The sequence below is a fragment of the Dipodomys ordii genome, unplaced genomic scaffold, assembly GCF_000151885.1.
Source record: "Dipodomys ordii isolate 6190 unplaced genomic scaffold, Dord_2.0 Scaffold5, whole genome shotgun sequence".
NCBI classification, from domain to species: Eukaryota; Metazoa; Chordata; class Mammalia; order Rodentia; family Heteromyidae; genus Dipodomys; species Dipodomys ordii.
The window spans coordinates 11,920,755-11,945,073 of record NW_012267221.1 but is presented as its reverse complement, the minus strand read 5'-3'; the positions used below and the strand labels follow the sequence as shown (position 1 = coordinate 11,945,073).

The 24,319-nt window shown below is 41.8% G+C and overlaps 1 protein-coding gene across 1 annotated transcript in view; it reads left to right on the top strand.

The window, feature by feature from the left end:
* The first annotated feature begins 10,865 nt into the window (after positions 1 to 10,865).
* Pla2r1 (phospholipase A2 receptor 1, 180kDa) overlaps positions 10,866 to 24,319 on the top strand; it is a 119,234-nt gene continuing 105,780 nt past the window's right edge. The window contains exon 1 of the mRNA XM_013030869.1: positions 10,866 to 10,988. Within this exon, the coding sequence (XP_012886323.1) occupies positions 10,880 to 10,988 (109 nt within the window). The 5' untranslated portion in view covers positions 10,866 to 10,879. The remainder of the gene's footprint in view (positions 10,989 to 24,319) is intronic.

The window sequence follows — 24,319 nt, the reverse complement described above, 5'->3', positions numbered from 1 at the left end:
ACAGCAAGGTGTTTTCTTTCTCTTGGTTTCTGTAGGAAGATGAGACCTTGTTTTTCATAAAAACTCACAAAAAGGAAAGTTACTAAAATCTTGAGTAAAATAAGTGGAAAAATACTTAAAGTTATAATGACAGAGAATCATTTTGATGGTCTCATATCCATATATACTACCTAATTACAGTTTCTAAGTTTTCCTCTACCTAGAATAATTCATCTATGCTTTGTCAAATCAAAATTCCTTAAGACAGAGGTTGGAGAACTGATACTGAGAGACCATCTTTTAATAAGTAATTGGGGAAGATTTGGAAACCCTTAAAGTTACAGCAACTAGAAAAGCGTTGGGATGTGATTTCTACAAGAAGGGACTAAGACAGTTGATGATGTCATTTATTGTATGGTTTAAACAAAGGCAGTGTTAGTTTTGTTTTGGTTTTTGGTTTATTTTTTGGAAGTTCTGGGGTTTGAACTTCTGTGGTGATTAACTCTGAACCTTGATCCTCTAGCTTTCAGCCTCCTGAGTAGCTAGAACTACTAGCACACAGCAAATAATTCCTGTTTTAACCTTGGAAAAGTTAAGTTATAAGGATCTTACTTGATTCCTAGAATAGGATATGTACAAGAGGCTCACCAATTTCTTTTTTTAATTTAATTTTATTCTCAAGGTGATATACAGAGAGGTTACAGTTACATACATAAGATAGTGAGTACATTATCTGGCATTGCTACTCCTTCATTTATTCCATTTCATTTCCTTTATTTCATTTCTTAGTGTCCTGTTCACTTAGCTTTGCAAATCTTCTCAGCAAGCTACACTGAACTTTAATGTTTAACCAGCTTTACCAGAAGAACACATGAAGACCTTTGTGGGTGTTATTTCATAGTCCCATAACCATCTCAAGTTTAATCTCTATTTCTCCTTTATTATCAGCTTTAGCATTTTGAATTGCTTAGAAATAAAATCTAAAAACTCTCCAACCTTCTAAGCAAGCAAGCTAAGACCAGTCTGAACATACCCAGGCTCTGTGTCCCAAATCTTTTAGGCCAAGTCTCCCTCCCATGAAATGACTGACTATCCTTCTGAGGACTAGTTTGTGCCTGGCATTTAACTTTCATTATTTCTCATGTTACAATAATCCTGGGAGGCAGGTTTTATCCTCTACCTATAGAGGGCGAAACTCAGCATGATTGTATAATTTGACCCAGGTAATAAGCTAAGAAATAATGACTCATTGTTGATCCACCAGTTCCAATTTTCCCTCTGCTCTCTCTCCTCCTTCTCCCTTTATCCACTTGAGGTGTGAATGTGTCCACACACGCCACTTCCATTTGGGAGATACTTTGGATAAAGCCATATTATGTCAGCCACTATAGTTTGTTTTATTTAAAAGGAACATTAGTGATTACAAAAAGCATATATCTTATATAAATACATATATGACTATATATGCTTATGTATATTTGTATATACATATATACTATTTTACTTAATATATAAGCATATAAATATACATATACACATAAGTATATAAATTATATTATATACTTAAATATATAAGTAGATATAAGCATATATAAGTATAATATATATATACATACATATATACATATATTATAAATACTTATATAACATGTAATACTTATAAATGTTATATATATACTATGTGTGTATATATTATATACATATATGTATATAGATATTATATAGTATATGTAATTATATATTATATAATATGTTATATATTATATATTCTTATCTAAGTATACATTATATTATATTATAAATTAAATATACTTACACATAAGTATAAATTTTATATACTTTTCTCAATAACAAATCGACTAAGATATCTAAATTACTGTAAAATGGTTCCTAGATATTAAATAAACATTGGTTAATTCCCCAGCCTTTCCCCTAATAGTCTGGGAGAGTTAAGAAACCTGCAGGAGAAGCAGTGCCTGGAAAGAATCCTCAGTGGTATTGGTTTCCGAAGTGGGGTTCCTGGAGCAACCTTCTGCACACACATCTGTTGTGGTTTGCTCTGCCCCCTTTGTAATTACTACGTATCCAACTGGCAATTTTGTTCTCAATTCCCCTCTCCACTCTACTCTATTAGGCTTATTTTTTTAAGGTTTTATTTTATTGTGAAAATACTGTACAGAGGAGTTACAATTACATGGGCAAGATAATGAGTACATTTCTTATCAAGCATTGTAGTCTCCTCCTTTGTTTCCCCTTTCCATCCCTTCCCATCCCTTCCCATCCTCATCCCCCCGCCCCCTCCACCAAATCCTCCCCGCCCCCCCCACCCCGCAGGAAAGTTGTACAGTTCATTTTCGACATAACGACTTGTGCATCTCATTGTTGCAATGGGTCCACCTGTATCCCTACTTAAACGATTTGTTTGACTCCCATTCTTTTTCATCCCCAACTGCTATCTCCTACCCTTCACTATGAAGAACCTAATGTAGATTCAGAGTATAGCCAAGACATTCTTTTCAACTGTACATCAGAATTCATGACCTTGCAAGCTTTAAAAATACATATTGATGCCCCAGTTTTGCCCCAGACCACTTGAATCAGAATCTTTGGGCTGAAGGCCTGATTGAATTTTAGAAACCTTTTAGAAAATTTTAGAAAAATTTTAGAAAATTTTAGAAAATAAGGGCTGTACTCTGCTAGGGCCAGTGGGTTTCAGAACACATGCTGTAGCTATTCATCTTTATAGATGCATACCCCTTTACCTGCTTCCTCTGTGCCAATTAAGCAAGTTATGTACAGGAAGCAGCTCAGAGGACTGAGCATGTGAAGTCAGGTTCAACTTGCTCATGCAGAAGGGAATCCTGTATAGACCCAATCAAGATAGAGGTTCAGCTAAGCCTGAAAGACAGTATAATTTTCTTTCTGCCTAAGTACCACACCATAGGAATGCTGTTAATTGAATTACATTGATTTCAATTGCTGCTTGAACTTAGGTGTGAAGTTAGTTCATTAACTCTCTGCTGAAATCAACACTTTGCCCAATGAGTGTTCCCTTCTTTCCATTTCTTATTATTCCAGCTACCATGGGCACCGGTCAAGTACCATGGTGCTGCCAAACCACAGCATAAAATACTATTTTGAACCCATTCAGAAGTGTTGACTAAATGACAAGGAGAGAACTGTTCAGTATACTTATGAAATAAGTTAGAAAACTCCTGTCTTGCATAAACTAGCACTTTTTGATCTGTGGAACAGTTCCCTTTTAATGAGCTAACTTATTACATAGTTAATGGGTAGCTCAGGGTAAATGTTTAGCAATATGTCACTTAACCTCTCTCAGTGTCCTTATCATGAGCATATAATGATTTTAATATACATGTTTCATAGTGTCACTACTGTGAGGTTTATTTAATAACCATAGTTACATTTCATTAGCATGCATCATTTGCAAGGCTACAAGTACTTTCCCCACATGTTATATTCTTTTCTTTCTTTTTTTTTTTTTGTCAGTCATGGGGCTTGAATTCTGGGCTTGGGTGCTATCCCTGCACTCTTCAGCTCAAGGCAAGCACTCTACTGCTTGAGCCACAGCACCACTTCCGGTTTTCTAGTGGTTTATTGGAGATGAGAGTCTCACGGACTTTTCTGCCCGGGCTGGCTTTGAACCATGATCCTCAAATCTCAGCCTCCTCGGTAGCTAGGATTACAGGAGTGAGCCACCAGCGCCCAACTCATTATATTCTATGGTAGATCTTCTTGTTATCCTATTTTGGAGAAAGGAAACTGAGGCTGAGCAAGGTACAAAGGTTTGGCATAGATCACAAAGCAGATCCCCACCCAGGGAAATTGAGTTCTATCCACTATACAGTCATCATGATACCTTGAGAGCTCTCCACAGACAGCAGCTTCTGAGGAGAATCAAGGAGAATATCAGGTGGCTTTTTCTCTCCACCTAATAAGAGACCAAATCAATACTCATTTTGCATTTGCCCACAAGATAATTTGTCCGGTATCAAGAAACAATGATTTATAATTTTAAAAAACACCTGGTGGATATTTGTGTGCATCAGTCACTGTGCTAAACACTTTGCAGATCAGAACTCATCTAGCTTCCACAGCCTGCCAAGGAGAGAGGCACCGTTATGATTATTCCAATTTTGTAGATGAAGCAACTAAGACCTGTGGAGGTTAAACAATGGATCTGAGTCATACTAGAGGGAAGCGACAAAGCTAAGATCCCAAACTGGCAGTCCAGTTCCAAAGCTTCTCTCCCTGTCACCAATTTCTCCTCTGAGATCACAGAGCCAAGGTCTGCCAGATCCATAGCATCCTTTATCTTGCCATTGGTGCCAACTTCTCTGGGACAACATCCTGACTAGGGAGGATGCAACCTAACGTCCATCTTCTCCCTACCTGTACATGAGCTGTTCAACAGTGGTAAGCAAACACATGAGCCACTATAAATTCACAGGGCCCAGACCACACTGGAGGGAGTCCCTCATCTTCCTGTTGTTCCATATTGGAACCAGCCTCACCCACTTTCCCCAATTCTAGCTCAGGCTCCTTCCCAGCAGAAGAACTCCCTGCTGTACCAGGAAGCCAGAGGCCAGCAGGTGTGAGATGTCTCAGCAATTCCTGCAGCTTCCAGATTCTATACAACTAGTGTTTCCTTTATTCCTGCTGCATGGGAGACCTTTCCCTCTCTCCTTTCCCATTCTCCCCTTCTCCCTATCCCCTCCTCCTCCTCCTCTCCTCTTCCTCTTCTTCTCCCTCTCCCTCTCTCCTCTTCTCTCCATCTTAGTGCTAGGAACTGAACCAAGGCCCTGAGCATGCTGGTCAAGCCCTCTACAACCAAAATACATGAGCAACCACTACCTTTCTTTCTAAAATGAATCTTTTTTTGTTTTGTTTTGTTTTGCTCTGGAAATTCCTGAAGTCTCAAGAACCTTGCTCTACGAATTTTCTAAGTCTAGATATTGTTGACTCCTCCCTCTCTACTTGATCTTCTCCTATTAGCATTCAGATAAGCCCAAGTCTCTCAAAAATAAATACAACAGGAACTGTGGAAGTTGCTCAGCATGAATGAGGCCCTGGGTCCCTTCCCCAGCACCACAAACAAAAGACCAAAATGTAACAGTAACACTCTGTATGCCACTGCCTGTTTCTGACTTTGATACTTGTGTATGTAACTGGATCTTCTCCTCATATGGGAGGGAGAATATACTCTCCATCTCTGTAGTCCTTTCTCCTTCCTCTCCAACTCTATATCCATGGAAAGGGTTGTCCCCCTTCTCGTCTCCACTCCCAGTCTTCCCCAGATCCACAGTGTATCTTCCAACCTCAATCACTAAAAGCATTGTCCTCTGAGTAAGCCCTTACCTCCTTATTCCCAAGTCCAATGCATAATTTCTCTGGCTTCTTCTTAGTGTATGAAACTCTTACTAATTCTCTCCCTGAAACACTCTTCCCAGCTTCCAGAACCCCACAATCGACCTGCACTCTCCTCCCTCCCAAATTCATCACAGACTGCTTCTCTGGCTTGCCTTCAAAGGTTGTTATGGTCCTCCCTTACAGCTACACTCTCAGCGCAATTGCATTGCCTCCCACGGCTTTCGTTAGCAATACAATTAACCCTCCACTCTATGTTCTCAACTTGTTTCTGATCTTGATATTCATACATGCAACTATCATACATGCAACCTATCAATCTCTGCCATACTGAAGCCAACTTTCCCCCAAAATGTGTTTGTCAGTGGTTAGAGGCACTAGGGTTGCTATGGTATGAGGTATTAATCTTGTTTTTATATTATTTGTATTTGAGACAGTAGTCTAGGCTGGCTTCAAACTCATGATCCTCTTGACTCAGCCTCCCAGGTGCTGAGACATCTAACTCTCCTTCTCTCCAATACTCTCAGTCAAACAAAAAATTGATGGCCCTTTCTCTTAAGTATAAAGTTCACTGCTGTCCATTTTCTCCTGCCTCCTTCCTGTCCAGAGAATTGCCATCTATTTACCCAGAGTCCTCTGCAGTCTCTTAACCCCAATGAATGGCTCATCTACTATCTGCCTTGCATAAAGCAGCAGGAATATTAACCACTGTATTCATCCTCCAGCCCTGTTTGCTCTAGTTATTTTTTGAAGTGTGGTCTTGCTTTTTGTAAAAACAGTGTAGAGAGTGATCCTTCTATTTTATACTTCCTTTAGAAGCTAGGATGACAGGCATGTGCCAGACACACATTCAGCTTTTTGTCTGTTGAAATGAGGGTTCTCATAAATATTTTGCCTGGATGACCTCCAACTATCATCCTCTGTTTTGGGGAGTTTTCGAGGTTTTGTTTTGTTTTCTTTTGTTTTTTCAGAGCCAGGGACTGAACACAGGGCTTTGCATATATTAGGAGGTAATCTACTACTGAGTGACATCTCCATCTCTTTTAATTTGTTTTTGTTGCATATATTTAAGATGTACAGCATGAAATTTTGATATATACAGCAAAAATGATTACAACAGTCAAATATGTATACCTATCACCTTTCACAGTGGGTATGGCAACAAAACCTAAACTCTACTCTCTTAGCAAATGTTCTATAATCAATACAATATTGACTACAGTCCTTATGACATATCTTAGCTCTTAATTTGATTTATCACACTTCAAATTTGTAGCCTGTAACCTACTTATTCTCATGTCTAACCCTTTCCCAATCACCATTCGGCTCTACTCATTCCACGTAGTATAGTGTCCTCTGAATCCACTTTGTTGCAAATAGCAGGATTTGCTTTAAGGCTGAGTAATATTCCATGTTGTGCATCTATGTTTATATAGTATCATAAATACAGATACATATCACTATTTTCCAATGTAGTTGTACCATTTTACATTCCTATTAGCAGTGGTGCAAGAGTTTTAGTTTCTCCACATTCTTACATCTCCTTCATAGGGTCAGCCTTTTGAATTTTAGCCATGGAAATATTTTATTAGAATTTAATTTTGTCTTCTCTTGATCACTGTGGAAAATCATTTCATGTGAGTATAGGTCCCCTGTGCATCTTCTCTGATATAATGTCTGCTCATATCAAGTAATGAGGTTTCCTTTTGCATCAGAGAGGTCTTAAATCCAAATTTTCTACTAGCTATATGATTTGCAAGTATTTGTCCCCAGTCAGTGAGTTTTGTTTTGATTCTCATAAACATAGTCTTCTGAAGTCAATTGAATGTTCAAGGAACAGGGTCAGATGCTACTTTCTCTTGGAAGCCTCCTTCTAACCTCCAGCCCTTCAAAGTACTTGTCTTCAGATGCATTCCACATACTGACATGCATTGTCCTTTATTAGACCAGAAATCAGTTGATTATTTTCCCCAAACCCAAATATCTGTGGTCATGGGTGAGGACTCTTCCTACCTTGTTCTTTGTAGTGTCCTCTAAACCAATGCCAAATTGACAATGTGTGTCTCATGTTGAATGTTCTTCATTTGCCTCTCCAGATCTACTGTCTATATAGTTCACTTTGCTCCACGCTTTGGGAAGCTTGCTATGAGTTTCTTTGCCTCTGAATTCCCGCTGGATTTGGCCAGTGGGAAGCCATTGGCCAAATCCAGAAGAGTTTTTATTTTGTTAAACAATTAGTAATACATAGTCTTCAATCCTATTACATGACCCCCATCCCAAGGACACAGCTCTTAATTGGGTTTTTCTAGCCCCTCCCTGCCCTTTTTACCTCAAGCATAGGTGTACTAATAACATAGCTTCCAGAACTGACCAGAAACTTATGCTTCACCATTGCAGTTGGTGTTTGGCTTTATTACTTTACCTATATGTTCATAAATGGTTCCTTGGTTAAATCTTTCCCACAAACTATGGTCTCACCTTTTCTTAAAGAGACCTTAATTCCCACAGTCCTCTGAGATTGTGTTCAAGGCTAGCCCTCTACCACTTGAGCCATAGTGTCACTTCCAACTTTTTCTGAGTAGTTTATTGGAGATAAGATAGACTTTTCTGCCTGGTATGGCTCTAAACTGCGATCCTCATATCTCAGCCTCCTGAGTAGCTAGAATTACAGGCATGAGCCACCGGCACCCACTGAAATTAGTGTTATATCACTGTATTTTTCTTTCCTGCTTCCATTCAATGCAATTCGGGTATTCAAGGTTTTACTCAACTTTCAGATGACTCCAGTCTATTCCTTTCACCCCTCCTTCTTTCCTTCCCATTCTTTCTCCTTTACCTCATGCAACAGATTCCTTGATAGCTCAGAAGGTGCCAGAAATGTCCTGTCTTAGAGATTCAAGGAGAAGGAAAATAGGATGGTTCCTCAATGAACATACATCCAGGTAAGATACATATAAACACAGCCCTAACTCAATCTAGTAATGGGAAGATGTACAAAGCCCCACGCCAGTGCCCCAGTAATTAGTGACAGTACAACAATCTGCAGTCTTGCTCTGAGCTCAGCTTTGCTTCTGCTCTTTGCTCTCCACAGGAGATCAGCTCACACCTCCCACAAGTGAGTATTTACAATAGATTAGACTCAGTGCTAAGCACTGAGTGTACATTCTCATTTATTACAACATTCTGAACATCATCCAAACATTAGCAAATATTCTCCTCTCCATTCTACTCACATAAAGGCTAAAGACCACTCAGTAACAGTCCTGGTAAATGGCAGAGTAGTCTCTTTGAAACATTCCACTCCACCGCCTCATAAACCTGAAAGGTAACCCAGGACCTCCATAAGGGTAATATTCATTTTTTCAAAGGCTAAAAATAAACTTTCTGTCACAGATCTCCACCTCAAAGCTGCTGCAGTGCCTCAGGAAGACATGAAAACCAGTCACTCTTTTCTGAGTCTGCTAATGTTGAATAGGAAATGAGGTATTGATAGGCCTGGAAGCTGTCCTCACCTCTCTTCGTTACACTAATTGCTCTGAAGATGAAATACAGTCTGTTCTTCCTCTCCATATCCTACTCCTAGGCAGAGCCCCCTCCCCTCTAAATATTGTCTGCTCTGTTTCAGGAAAGGCAGTCATTATGCATAGGATAAAATCCATAAGAGAGCAAGTGCAAGTCCCCCTTCCCCCTCCACACACACCCTGTTTTCATAAGCAATGGGGAGTAGCCCAGTGTCCCAGTGACTGCCCTATTTTCTGCGCACACAGCCAGACATGCCACCTCCCACACAGCACCGTCACTCTAACCTTTGTGGGTTTTCTTCCTCCCAATACTCACCACCAGTACTCACTGTCCATGTCCACTAGAGTTCCTCCCGGTCCTCTCCCCTTTACTCTCACTGCCCTGCCCTGACCAGACTACCATCAGTGCAGTGCCACACTCTGTTACTTGTGGATTGTGCCCATCTGCCGAGGGAGGCACCAAATCTTCCACTTTGGAGGCATTCCCCTACCCAGTCCCAATCTCAATCCTGAGACCATAAAAGAGAAGGTCTGTGGTGGAAGTTTACGTTTGCTGAGGTGTTATTACACATGCCCTTTCTCCCATTTTCAGGCGCAGAAGCTTTCTGTGCAGCAGGTTTTCCCCAGGTTTTTCCCCACCTCAAACATCTCCCCAAGGCAACCTGGCAGTCCCTAACCATTTGCCATGCTATGCCAGGCACCTGTCCCTTCCGCCTCAGGGTTTCTGGAGCTTCTGTCACCTTCAGAAGCAGCAGAGGCATTAAGGACCCCGGTGTCTCTTCAACCAACAGCGATGTCAGTCTCTTATTCTGAGGGACTCTAAGGTCCCCATAGACTGAGCCAAGACCATCACTTTCTCTTCTTTCCATTTCACTCTGACCTCCAGTCCTCCAGCGCCTCTTAGCATCTGTACTTTGCTATTTAGCAGAGAAAGACAGGACATCCAAGACCACCTTTCTTTTCTTCCTTCTTTCCTATTTTTTTTAAGTTCCCTTTGCTTCCTCCCCTCTGCTTATGCTCTAATGACTACTTTCCAGAAGATCTTGTTCAGGAAAGGTCTTTATATTAGCCTGCTCCCTTGACTATAAATTCTTCCTGTGTTATAGTAGTTATTTGAAGGTTATTGAAGGGCTATTTTGAGGGGTTATTTGAAGGGTTATTTGTTGGGACTACATTGAGTTGGGGATGTCCTATTTACTAATTTAAGGAGTCCATTTTGCTGGGTTAAGGGGTAATCTACAGCAAATAGCTTTGTCTGTCTGGGTCTTTCAGCTGGGGAAGAGAGGTGTGTTTTGCTAGGTAGGTGAAATCAAAGAAGACAGAAAGCTGTTTTACAACCCAGAGGAGCCCCATGCGGGAAGAACTTCCCAGATTACTCTGGAATGAGGAGGACAGAGCCCAGGGCGGACCCCAGGGGTCTCTAGTGCTCCATGCTGCCGAGGAATATGCCCGTGTTCCAGAAAGACTCTTTTTTGCTCTCAGCTGCCCACGGCCCAAACCTTGCAACCCCAGCTTTCAGACCTCCCTTCCTGGTTCTCGGTTAGATCACTCCTAAATCTCTGTGGGCCTCTGGCAAAAATAACTAACTAAATAAATAAAGGCGAAGTGGGGTGCAGGGGAGCTAGCAGCAGGGGGCGGAGGGGGTGGAGGAGAAAGGAGTCTGCACCCCGCAGCTCACCCCTCCTTTCTTCCCACCCCCAAAGGCAAGAATTTCTGGGATGGGCAGATGGCCCATCTCCTCTTTCTCCTCCCTCCCCAAACCAGAGTGGGTAGGGCGGGGAAAACACGATTTCCCGTGTCCCAGCCCACAGCTGCAAGTGTCCATACACTTGGGAGCAAGGAGAGGTGAAGTGGGACCCCAGATCTTAGGTCCGGGCCAAGGGTAGAGTCGGGGTGAGGAGGGGGGGCTGCACGCCTTCTGCGGGGCGCTGGAGGGGCGGCCTCGGCCGGGGAGGGGGCACGGAGAGCGCCGGGTGGGCCAGTGGTTAGCGATGCTGCTGCCCCTGGTGCTGCTGCGGCTGCTGCTGCTGGGGACGCCGCGGGGCTGCGCCCAGGGCGGGGCGGCAGCCTCCGCGCCGGAGCCTGTCCTCTCTTGGCGAGGTGAGTGTCCCCAGATCTGCTCCTGTGGAGGGGTTCGGAGGGAGCGGGAAGAACCGAGCCGGAGTGGTGGGGGGCTGCAGAGTGTTGGAGGTGGCCACGTGTCCACGGCCTCAGGGTGAGGGGCTCCCCGGTGCACTCCGCTCCAGGGTCGCGCATCCTCAGGGCCTGACAAGGGGCAGGGCTGTAGGCCCAGGCAACTTCCCTGGGCTCTGGCCGGGTTTTGGACACCTGGGGTTAGCCTGAGTCCGGGGATGGACATTTTGACCAGAGTTGTTTGGGAGGATCCCCTGTGGGATCAGTGATGGGGAAGTGTCCCATTACGTTCCCCCCAAGCAAGAGGAAGCGGAGCCCCCTGAGAGTGGCCCCAGCCTCTCGGGGCCGTGGGGAGGGGGGGTCTCCGGGTTACTCTTTGCTGGTTTCTCAAAGCAAAACAATGAGTCTGAAACACCCACAGGATGAAGTCTCACACACACACAGGACCGATGAGAACTGAGTCTCACACACACACACACACACACACACACACACACACACAGGACCGATGAGGACTGAGTCACACACACACAGGACTGATGAGGACTGAGTCTCACACACACACACACACACACACACACAGGACCGGTGAGAACTGAGTCACACACACACAGGACCGATGAGGACTGAGTCTCACACACACAGGACCGATGAGGACTGAGTCTCACACACACACACACACACACACACACACACACACATTGTGTTCACACCAATTTCAAGAGTCTGTTGAGCACCTACTACAGTGAGACTCATAAAAAGAAAAAAAAAAGAAAGAAGACTGAGGAAAGCTTGGTGGCTCAGGAGTGTGCCACCTCAGAGAAAGGCTTCGGGCTTCTGTGTCTCAGAGCCCAAATCCTCCTAGCAGCTCTGTCCTCTGACCTTCGGGGTATCTGTGGAGAGAGTGTAAAACAAGGAATGGTCTGTATCTGCACTCTCCGTTCTCTCGAGGTATTCTTCATGCACCCCTGAGTGCTTGGTTTTCTGGATAGTCCTTCCAGGCACTCCCACCTCCTCCCAGCGCGCTTTCCTTCCTTGCAGGTCTGCTCCCAGGATGTAGGCCATTCCCTTTTAAGAGCTTGCCAGGCGTGTTACACCTTAATGTCTGAGCTTTGCCTGAGCACCTGGTGAAGGCACAGGAGCCCAGCTCCTGGGACAGAAGCTGGAACTGGGTCACTCCACACATCCTTTCTATATGAAGCAGAGCCAAATCCTGGCCTGATGTAGTGGCTAATGGGGGCCTCCTTTTGCTTAATCAAGGGATTATAGCTAAGAGCTTCTGCTCCTGGCCCCTCCAGGTGATGTAGGCAGTGTAGACACTGTCGCGGCTGGACCAAGATGGAGGAGTGTCAGCTCACATCCTCCCTGACTCACTCCAACCAACCACAGTGATGGGACTTCAAGTGTCATCTAGACAGGATGGTATGCAAGATTTTCCCTTGTGGACAAAGATGGAGAGACAAAAATCTCAGCATTGGAAAGGACCTGAAATATCATCCACTCTTACCATATGATCTTCAGATGCAGGAACTGGGGTCTGACTGCTAGGTAGTGAGCCATGGTTTGGACTGCCTCTGTTTACCACTGTTCATTGTACTACACCGATTCACCTTTTGCCAGAACAGAGCAACTGGGGGGAAAAAACCCGCATTCAGTTTAATTTCATATCTATTAAAAATGGATGTTAAGTGCAGAGCAGATCATACATGTTACATTTTTTTCTCTGAATCACTTGGCATTATTGATTGATCTGGGATGCTTAGGATAGATTGCAACTGTGCTAACTTTTCAATCATTTATCAATAATTTTTATATTCAAAACAGCAGTAAAGGTAGTATCATGTAATAGTTAAGCTCATGAGCTCAGTGTGCTCAAAACACAAATGTGGAGAGACCAAAGCCTCATTGATCTAGAGGACCAATATGGTCTGGAAAACAGGGCTTCTCTGAATAGCCACTGACCAAGAGTAATGAGGTGCTGACCATCAAGATGTCAGCATCTTGACTCTGGGGGTCCTATCAAAAGAAGAACATGAAATCCAGTGGAGGTTATCACTTGACATCCTCTGCTTACACAGAGGGGTGAGTGGCTGAAGGCCCCAGCGGTTCACTCACTGTCTGCCCAACCATCAATATGTTATCTCTTTGCCATGGTTTGAGTTCATCCAAAAGTAATCCTGAGACAATGCTGGAGCTTACCCAACATGCAATTCTAGAAAGCATAAGGGTAAGGAAGTGAGGAAAAGGGGCACGAAAGGGAGGAAAGCCATTGTGGGCAACTGGGACTCAATTTCACTAAGGTTCTGTGTAGATCTCAAGGGACCCACAGAGCCACAGGAAGCTCTCGGACTTATCCACTGATTCCTCTCTCCCTCACTGAGAGTCACTCGTGGAATGTTAACCCCTGAACATTTCTGGCTTGCCTGAACCACTCAAGAGACCCAGCCTGGCAGCTGTAGGCCAGCCAACTCCAATTAGAATTGAGAGGATAGGTCCAGGCTACAGAATCTGCTCTGCACCCCCATAATGGGGAGATAAAAGCACGAGTAGCATGTCCCAGGCCCAAGAAGCTGAGAGTGCAGAGGCAGATGCAGAAACACAAACAGTGGCACACTGGACTGTGAGTGTGGTGAGTGTCACGACACAGGAATGAGGAAGGCACTGAAGAGATACAAAGGAGGGATGACCTGGGAGCTGGAGCCACACCAAGGTCACTTATTTTCCTGATGGATAAGCAGGGAGTTGCCTTACAGGAAAAAGGAGACAGCACATTCCTGGTAATGCTTATTTTATGTGAAAAGCACAGAAGCGCGTGTCAGCAATGGTAAAACTCAACATGCTGAAAGTTGCCATCTGGGCTCTTCTCCATGCAGGAAAAGAGGCTCACTTACTAAAGGTAGCTCAGGAAAATGCAGGGTTTATTATGAAGGGGCTCAGCATCTCAAGGATACCCAAGAATAGTGTCTTCTTGCAACTAGGCCTCCTGTGCACCAAGAACTGGTTCATGGACAGAAGCAACCATTTCGCTTCTCAGTATAATGATCCCTCCTAGGTTCTCCTTACAGTTCACAGGAGTTATTCTACTTCAACTGTGTAGCTTCCAGAACTCTCTAGAGAAGAGTCCTGACATTGCCTAGGGACAGTATCTGGTACACTATTCACAGTATGCTGGCCGTTGCCTGTGCTCTGTCCTTGACCTGAAGGTCATCCCATGACTTGTCAGTGCTAGGCAGGGTGTGATGTGCATAGGATGATGCTGCCTTATATGGAGCTGGGGCTACAGAGTAGGGTCACAATCAGGATAAGAAGCTGTGACACATCTGTATTTGGAAACATGGGAGAGATAAGCAAGGAGTTATTCTGTTTCCAGGAAACACATCTGGCTGAATAAATGGGCACAGCAGAAAAGAGCCTTAAGGATTTGAACAAAAGGAACCAGATCCCACTTTGAAGTTTGAGTACCATGGTCAGCTTGGGACTTAAACGGGGTAACTCTGGAAGACAGTAAAGAGACAATCTGAAAAGTTAAAGTTGAGCTGTTAGTTCTAGCAGGAGCATTGAGAAATAGAGGAAACTTTGGATTCAATAAATATATATAATTAGGCTTAGTGAAAGGAGATGGGATATACTGTAGGATAAGAAGGATGGTAGTTAGAAGTTCCCAGTTTGGGAGATGAACTTATTCTAGGTGGTGGCAGGATTCAATATATTGGAGCAGATAGCAAGTGACAGATTGACTACGTAGTAGAAGACCTAAGGATCCAACTATGTAGAACAGTACTAGAACTGGAGCCCAATGTGTGTACTCTCTTACCAGCAAGAGACAATGAAAAAAATATTTTATGTCACTAGTCACAACATATATGACCACATAATTATAAGTGAAACTAAATTAAAGCTTCATTACAAAAAAAAATCTCCCTGGTGGGACACCTGTGGCTCTAGCTACTCAGGTGGCTAAAATCAGAGAATTATAGTTCAAGGCAGAACACTCCAAGAGTCTCTTATCTCCAGTTAACTAGGCAAAAAGCTGTAAGTGGAGGTATGGCTTATGTTGTAGAGCCTTGAATGCAAAAGCCCAGCAAGAATGTGAGGCCCTGAGTTCAAGACCCAATTATTGGAACACACTCTTACCTAATGTACCATTCCATTTTACTTGGTTTTCTCAGGATAGTTATAACATTAGGTTCATTTCATAACCTAACTAGTGGGCAGTGGTCAAAGCACTGGTCCACAGTGCTCAAGCATCCGCATGGAAATTAAAGTCTCTGGAGTGGGAAGGACAATGGACAGTCTGATGCTGTCAAATCTCTTGTGAGGTTCAAGAGAGGTTCAGGGCAGCAGGCCCCACAAGCAAGGAAGGGAAGAGAAATTGCCACCTGGGAAATGTTTCTGAAAGAGGAGGGTGAGAGCTACCTCCTAATGGGAGCAGTTAGGAAGCACCAAGGCCCTGAGATTTTCCCCATAGCTTCCATTTTGGGTACAAAAGTCAAAATGGTCCCTCTTTATTGCTATTGTCTAACATTTTGGAAGTGATCACTCTATGCTGATTCATATATAGCACTGGACTCTCACTATGACAGAGTAAGAACACTAACTTAATGTCCTTTCTTATAATGAAGGCCAAGTAATTTATACTTACAGATATTTGCAGCATGGGGCCTTGAGGGCAAGCCCTTGCACTGATTCAGAAGATCCTGGCATAACTTTCGACACCATGGCCTAGGTCATTCTGTATCTACTGCATGACAAAAGCAGGTGATTCAGCATTGTTGTAGGAGGAAGAAAAAGCCAATCTTTTCCTCTCTGCAGCAACTCCCTTTTCAAGCCCTTAATTCCATATGTGGGAGTGAATATTTTCATAAAGCAGAAATGTATTGCTGTAGACAACTCCTTCATCCCTAGGCAAAAGGCCACTCTTCTAATGCGCAGATCTGGAATTTAACTAAAAAACAATAGTGGTTTTGCCCTTCCTGGCCATTAATCACTCCAACCACCTACACTTGGTTTCTTCCACATTACAGCACCCCAGCATTTCCCTGCTTCACATGTTTGTCATCTCAGCTCTTTTGACTGGCTCTTTTTCTCCTAAGCCTTTGCCCATCAGCACAGTTTGCCCATTTTCCTGGTCCTTTTTACTCTTTGTCATTAATCTTCCAATGGGAAAAGAGTTTCCCATTGATGGTTGTCACAATAACTATTACCACACAATGCAGGTTCTAAGCCAATGAGCAGAAAGGTTGAGCCACACAGAGAGCTCATCCACTCTGTCATGACCTAACAGTTTGCTTATTTATCTCAGGTGTTTTGAAACCCTCCTACTAATGTTACCTCTACTAATTCCTGTGTGGCAAATCCCAAAACAGTCTAGCAAAGTAATATATTTGAAACATTTCTAGATCCTTCTCTCCATATGCTTTCAGAGATTGTCCTTGAAGGCTTGTCAGGAGATGTTCCAATGCATATCTAGGATAATAAATTATAGCTTGACTTGATCAAAGTGAAAAGAAATATTATTACTTATTAAAGTAACAGACAAAAAGGACTTTATAAACACTATCTTAATTTATTAGGGGAAAATACTATAAAGAAAAAATGGAAAGTTATGATTAAAAATTCTATAACCACTATTACAAGAGGTTTCTTCTTTCATGTGTGGCCACATAGTTTTTTGATTTATGACATACTCCAAACTATCATAGTTCCAAAGATATCTGTTAATTAAAAAAAGCTGTACTATTTCTAGCTTTTGGCATTCTGCTCTTGAGAACATTCCAATTTGATAAAAATATAAACAGGAAAGTCAGTGACTAATTAGCTATTAACACTGTCTTATTTTGCTGCTCTTTGGCATCATCTATGATCAAAAGTAAAACTTGCTCTCAGTCTTAGCATTGACAAAGTGATCATCATGATTGAGGTGATCTATATCAGGATCCTACAATGCCAGCACTACTATGAATTTCATTATGCCAACAAGGAAACTAAGACAGACACTCTTCTAGCTTCCAGCAGTTCTATTCAAAGGGAAGTGCTGTACAGTTTACCAGTCACTTTCTCACAGTGCTAACCTTGTTCAAATAAGAGCAGGGGTCTTTATGGGCATGTTATTCAGTGTAGTGGGTCTGAATCATTCTCAGAAGGGCCGCCTGCTTAGGGTTTGGGATTTGGGTGTCTTAATCACTTTTATCTTTGAAAGTGTCCACCTTGCAGAAATGTGATGCAATCTAGAGACTAGGTGCTAGGTTCTCAGCTGTCACCTCCCCAACCTTGCCCATATCCACTGCTGTCTTCTACCTACAGTGGCAACCACATTGCATTGGAGCTTGGGGGAAGAGATGGAGGACTTGGGAGCATACACCATGTGGCGCCTCAGACTTTGCAAGGCAGCATTCATTAATCCTATAGCTACATTTAATGTTCTGTGAGGGGAATGGAAGCCTATCACCTATGTCCAGTCTAGATACTGAGTGTGAGCAAAGCATAGTATAGTTGTCATCCCTGTAGACCTGTAGAAAAGAGAGATTGATTTGACTTTCTTATGTCCACCCATTGCCACACATTTTCATTTTACTCTAGACCCTTCAAATTATATGGCTAGCCTGAGTAAGAGGGTCAGGGACTTTAATAATTGTATTGTGTCCTTGTCTCTAAATTCAAATATTGCAGTCTTAACTACTCTAATACTTAAGAAATATGGTCTTATCCAGGCACTGGTGGCTCAGGCCTGTAATCCTAGCTACTCAGGAACCTGAGATCTGAGGATTACATTTCAAAGCCAGCCCAGGCAGGAAAGTCAATGAGACTCTTATCACCAATTAACCACCAGAAAACTGGAAGTGGTGCAGTGGCTCAAGTGGTAGAGCACTCGCCTTGAGCTGAAGAGCTCAGGAATAATGTCTAGGCCCAGTGTTCAAGCCCCATGACCAACAAAAGGGGGAGAGAGAGAGAAAGAGGGGGGGGAAGGAGAAAGAAAGAAAGAGAGAGAGAGAAAGAAAGAAAGAAAGAAAGAAAGAAAGAAAGAAAGAAAGAAAGAAAGAAAGAAAGAAAGAAAGAAAGAAAGAAAGGGAAGGAAGGAAAGAAGGAAGGAAGGAAGAAAAGGAAGGAAGGAAGGAAGGAAAGAAGGAAGGAAGGGAAGGAAGAAGGTCTTTAGGGTAAACAAGTTAGAATGAGGTGATCACAGTAACCCCAATCTCTTATGACTAGTATATTCCTAAGAGTAAAACTAAGGAAATCTATGCATAGAGAGATGATGTGAGCAGGTACAGGGAAAATGAGGTCCATCTAAAAGCCGAGGAGAAGGGCTCAGAATAGGTCCTTCCCTTGCTGTCATAGGCAGAAACAAGCCTTGTGAATAGCTGTACCTCACCCTTCATAGCCTCTGCAATTAAGGAAAAATAAGATCTGTTGTTTGAGTCTCTTAGTTTACCCTACTTTGTTGTGGCAGACTTAGCAAACTGATACACTTATTAATAACATTCCTAACATTAACAGTTTTTTTTTGTTTGCTTTTTTTTATTTCTACCTTGCACTTGTCAAGAACACGCTTCTTTTCTTATTTTTGTTTTGTATTGTGATTGTAGAGCTGATATATAGAAGGGTTACAGTTACATGAATCAGATAATGAGAACAATTCTTTGTGAACCATGTCTCCCCTTCCCTCGCTAACTGGCTTATTTTCAAAGTCGTTCTGATGGCTAGTTCAGCATCAACACTTCTGCTCTCAGTAATGTTGTATCTCTATCATTTTGAGAGTTATTTTGCTCTGTAGAACTGCTTTCTGGTTTTGTTTGCTTTGGTGACCTAGTCTTTGTATCATTTCCCCCTAGGGCTTTACTGTGCTGGTCTTAGTAAGCGAAGTTGAACAATGCCTGTCTTCTAGCTGTCTTCAGTCCTGGCATAGCTTTCTCTTTGTAAAAGGCTGCCTGGTGACTAGGATGGGAGATTTTCAATGCAGACTACAAGATAATAACAGAACCACTGTGAATAATGATTTTTACACCAGCAATGTCTGCTGGGTACTTTTCAGTTAAATAAAGGCAAAATGGTGGGGGAAGTCTTAAAGCTAAAAGAAAGAAAAATGTCTTCAATTAAGTTTGAATTTTCATTGGTAAGCGGTAGACTTGTGGCAAAATAAAAAAATTTGAATAAAGATGAGGAAATGAACATGGAATGAGTCCAGACCCAGAAAAGGGAGAATGGCAAGGACAGTATGAAAGGGTTAACTCACCCACAAGGGTGGTAACAGGCAATTTGAAGCCTCACAAAGGGCAGCCCAGAGAAGCTGATTAAGCTGGGTTTCAATTTCCCCCCACATGACAAAGAGTATTGTGAGCCTCCTGGAACTTGGAGCGGTGATTTGGGGAGATTAGAGAGAAAAAGGAAGGGAACACATAAAAAGATTTAGCAAGAGGGGTCCCATGGGCCTGTGGAGGTGGCGATTATCCAGATTCAGAAGCTGCGCGTGAAGAAAGAAGGCTAAGAATCAAGGGCAATGCTAGGACAAGGGAAGAGAAGGAAATGTAAAGATATGAGGTGCTTTTTGTAAAAAATGTACTTAGCAGAAGGCAATTGACAGAAACCAAAGGGTTTCAAGGTGAAAAGACATGCACTCAAGCTCAGAAGATTTCAGATAAGGTGTACATTTTCATGCAGAGTCCCAGGAAGGACTGGCATATTTTCCCCTGTCTTGTGGATCCGCTCTTTCAAGGACTGTGTGCAAGTTGTTTGCTGCAAGTATGGAAAACTCCTTACTAATTAGTGAGGAAAGTCCTATAAAGAACCAGATTTTCTGTATCACTTGGCTATGAACAGGACTTGATTCACAACTTCCTGTTACAGAGTTAAGATCACAATCAAATCTGAATCCACTCACTGTTCACAAGAGGGGACATGGGAAACCCAAACTCATGAAGTTGGAAAAGGTGGATAATTCTCCAGAGAGAAGTTGCCCACTTCCAGAATGATCCCACTACCTTCTGGCCCCCTTCCCTGCCAAAATGGAAACGCTGTCAGAACAGCAGGGAAATGGACTGACTCAAGAAAGGCTGCACAGTGCAAGTGTGGGAGCAGTGCCTGAGATTGAGGATGGATGGGTTGAAGAGTGTTCAGAGGATGGGGGCAGGAGATTGAAACTGGCTTGCTGTTTGTAAGCCAATAATAGCTTGTCTTAAATATTGCATTTGACACAAATCCATTCAGTTGAACTCTTCCTTCCAGTTCCCTTAACATTCAGTAGCACAGAGGCCAACTGTATGTGTATAGTTGGATTTAGGGAACTTTGCCATGGTATAATATGCCAGAAAGCCTTGGTTGCTTATACTGCTATAAAGATAAAAATTCTTTAGGAATTTTGTTTTATTTTTTCTAGTGTTTTTTTCTGACAAGTGAAGATACTTCACTGAGACTTAACAGTTCAAGCCTTCATTTCAGCAAAAGCTGTCTGTAGGAAACATCAGAAGGCAGGCAGAGGTGACAGAAAAAGATCAAATTTGAGGGCCTCAGGGGACACTTCACTTCCTGTAAGTGCTTCTAGATGTGGCTGTCCAAATCTAAGTACATTAATGGCCCTATGTTTTAGTCTCTGACCTCAAGGTACCATGAGGATTGACAATATGTCTGACACTCATTTAAATACCTAGCATCAAAAAATGTCATTGCAATAGTTTTTCCTCACACATTAGTTTCCTGTTTTATAAAGAAGAAAGATTTATTTAGCTCATAGTTCTAAGGTGTAGTGCCAGCATTAGCTCATCTCTGATGGTAACCTGTGGCAAATGGCACCATATTGGTAGACATGGGTGTAGGGAAAGATTGTGGCAAGACAAGAAGCAAGAAGAGGAGCTTTTAACAACGTACTTTCAGGAGAACCAATCAGCGTCTATAAGAACTATGTAACTTGTTTCCCAAAGAAGTGCTCTCAGTTGTCTAATTACTTCCTTATAGACCCTACTTCTTAGAGATTTCAGCACCTTTCACATCATTGCATTGAGAATCAAGCTTCCAACACATGAACTCGTGTGTGTGTGTGTGTGTGTGTGTGTGTGTGTGTGTGTGTGTTGGTCCTGGGGCCTGGGTGCTGTCCCTCAGCTCTTCAGCTCAAGACTAGCACGCTACCACTTGAGCACCATCCTTTACCTCTCCCTTCACTATTCTGACTACTGTGAGAAAGACAAGGGTCTATCTAAGACCAATCTATTCATCTTGTTCCAAATGTTAGATACCTGATTAGTGTTTGTGGGAAAAGATTCTCTGATCTTCTAGATCAAATTGATATCTGGCTCCAATCCCATTGTGTTTATATCACATGCCAAAATATATTTAGCCCAAGAACAGTTCTTTAAAGGAAAATAATATGACATATGTATCCTTTAACAATTCCTTAACAATTCACTTTTTTCTATGTTTTAAGTAGATTAGATAAATGTTAACTAAAGCTGTACCTAAACTGACAATGATCCTCAAAACTCAAGTCTTAAGACAAAGTGGATTGGATGGGGGAAGAAGTTTCAACTAAGTACGCTTTACAGTCTAGTTCAGCTCTAATGTTTATAGTTTTAGGTTTATTGGGAAAATTCATTTCCTCTGCTGCATATCCAGCCAGAGCTCTGCTCTCCTGCAGTCTCCTTAAAGAATAAGCACATATGTGTGTGACCACATTTCCCATTCTAGAGGGGGTTCTCTCCATTTCACATGTGGCATCAGCTCACAAGCCAGTCAACTTTAGTCTATTTTCTTTTTCTTCTCTACTTGTTTTTAAGAGATTGTTTTGAGTACAATTGTAATTATGTTTTCTTTAGAACTAATAGAACTTCCTTCTTTTTATTAGCTAGGCAAATTTCCATCATTCCAGAATGAGTGAATAGAGTTTGAAAAGGATAGAGAGGCTAACAACTCTTCTGTCTTTAGCCCTATAGAAAGTTCCTCTTACCCTAAAAAATGCTTGTTGCATGAATAAAGGCATGAATGAGTGAGTATTCCATATGTAGCATAGGAAAAAACACCAAAACACTTGAATATAAGTTCAATGGCTGATCAAGCCAACATTCTCTTTAGAAGAAGAGTAACTTATCTCATGGACCCAAACACTGAATCTGAAATAAAAGAACTCAGAAGCAGAAAATAGAAGCATTGTCTTGTTTTTGTTTTTAAAGGTTGAAAATTAGCTTACAAGTTACTTCTAGTAAATCAATCCTTCTCCTCCTCCTAAACTTGTAATTATGAAGGGAAGAATGATAGCATTTTCTTGCAAAGAGTGTTAGTAATGCTGGCAGTACTTCATTAATCACTTAATCAGTGTTCAAGCAGAACTGATGTCCTTGACATATATAATCAATCTTGATTCCTCCCACATTTGATTTTCATCCTTTTTGAAATTCAACACCTACACACAACTAGGGACTTGTGGCCTATTTTCACATTGTGGTTTTGTTAGAGACAACTAATATGTGTACATAATAACAATCAGAATATTGGTACCTCTAATGGGGATCCTCATGATCTATTTGAAAATGGTTGTTTTCTTCAGTGAATTTATGAAAATTAAGTGTTAGAATCACATTCTAGAACAACTTAATGAGAAAATGGGCTCAGTTCATTTTGTTGATGCAATGTTTGGAAATGCCATGTTTCTTCTTAAAGGTAAGAAATTACTAGTTACTTGTTTAAGACAAATTCTGGAGAATGTTTCTCAAGGCTGCACCCTCAGGGAAGCTAGCATGGAACTGTAACAGCACACCAAAACAGAGCATCATTGATTAGGTTTACCTAATATTTTCTGTTGGGCAAGAAACGTTAATGATAACTGGCAGGATCTGATTTTGGCACTTTTACTATATATATTATATAATTATCTGGAAGTTTAAGTTATTACTTTTTCACTCCAAATCTTAGTGATGTGTAATTTCCATGTCTGCTTATTCACAGACCATAGACCCCACCCTTCCTACACTGGGTTTCTATATTGTATACTTTTCCTATTTTTATAAAAATGTTGTAATATAGATTTACAGATAGGGATGTAGAAAGGCAACCAATGAAGACCTTTAATTTTTTTATTGTGAAAATACTGTACAGAGGGGTTACAATTACATGGGCAAGATAATGAGTACATTTCTTAACAAGCATTGTAGCTTCCTCCTTTGTTTCCTCTTCCCATCCTTCCCCCCCCCCCCCCCCAATCCTCCTCCCCCCCCACCAAAGTTGTAAAGTTCATTTTTGACATAACGCTTATACATCTCATTGTTGCAATGAAAGACCCTTAATTTATAATTGCTCATGTACTTGAACAGGTGAGACAAGGAACTTTTTAATAATCTGGTGGTTCGGTGTAATTTTCTTCCATAAAAGATGACATCATAGTATTGCAGGATGGTTTAAATCCAACAAGTTTGCCACTGAGTGTTACAGAAACGGAAGTAATAGGTTTCCATGTGACTGTTGAAAGAATACCCATGCATAAAATGGTAAAAAGGGGAGTTAGAGAGAAGGTTAATTATAAGAGGTCATATCATATTGGTGGAAGGTGGATTTGCTTTTAAATGACAGTTACTAATAGCCATACAGACACAGCTTTCATTAGGAAAACAAATTTCCTGATCTAAATGAAATTTCCCTAAAACTATTTAATCTCTGTCCCCACCCTATTGCCACTCCCTTCTCTTTGGCTCTGATGTATAATGATCAAAGCAATTTTCTGACAACTAATTTAACTCCTTAAACACGTGGCCATAAGAAAGGTTATCAATTATTAAATGAGGTATGACTTCCATTAATATACTGGCAATTTTTAACAGTGTCTTAAGTGATTTTGGTTACTGTAAATCAGTTCTCCTCAGCCTAATTAACTTTTGAGAAAGCTAAACAACTTTGCAAAGGGAATCATGGTTCTCCAAGTCCACATAGAAGGAAACTCAATCTGTACTGCTCTAAATCTCTCAAAGGCTCTACCTGTCCCAGCCCCAACCTTGCACATGACCCAACCTGCCCTAAACTTCAGCCATTTTAGACAAATCTGATCATATTCCTTAGGAGTTTTGGATAGGACATAAAAGATAAGATGAGAGCAAAAGGGCTTGTGACCCTGACCACACATTCTGATCCAAAGCAAGCTCAGCCACCATGGACCTAACCAGCTTCTGCTAACGTGTTTAGTCAACATCAAGCATTTCCTAGACTCTGATGAGTTATTCAATACACACTGTGCTTAGACCAAAGAAACATGACATGGTTACTATCTAAAAGAACATGTGAAGAAACAAGTTCATCATTATTGTGCAATAGGTGACTTCCAGGTAGCA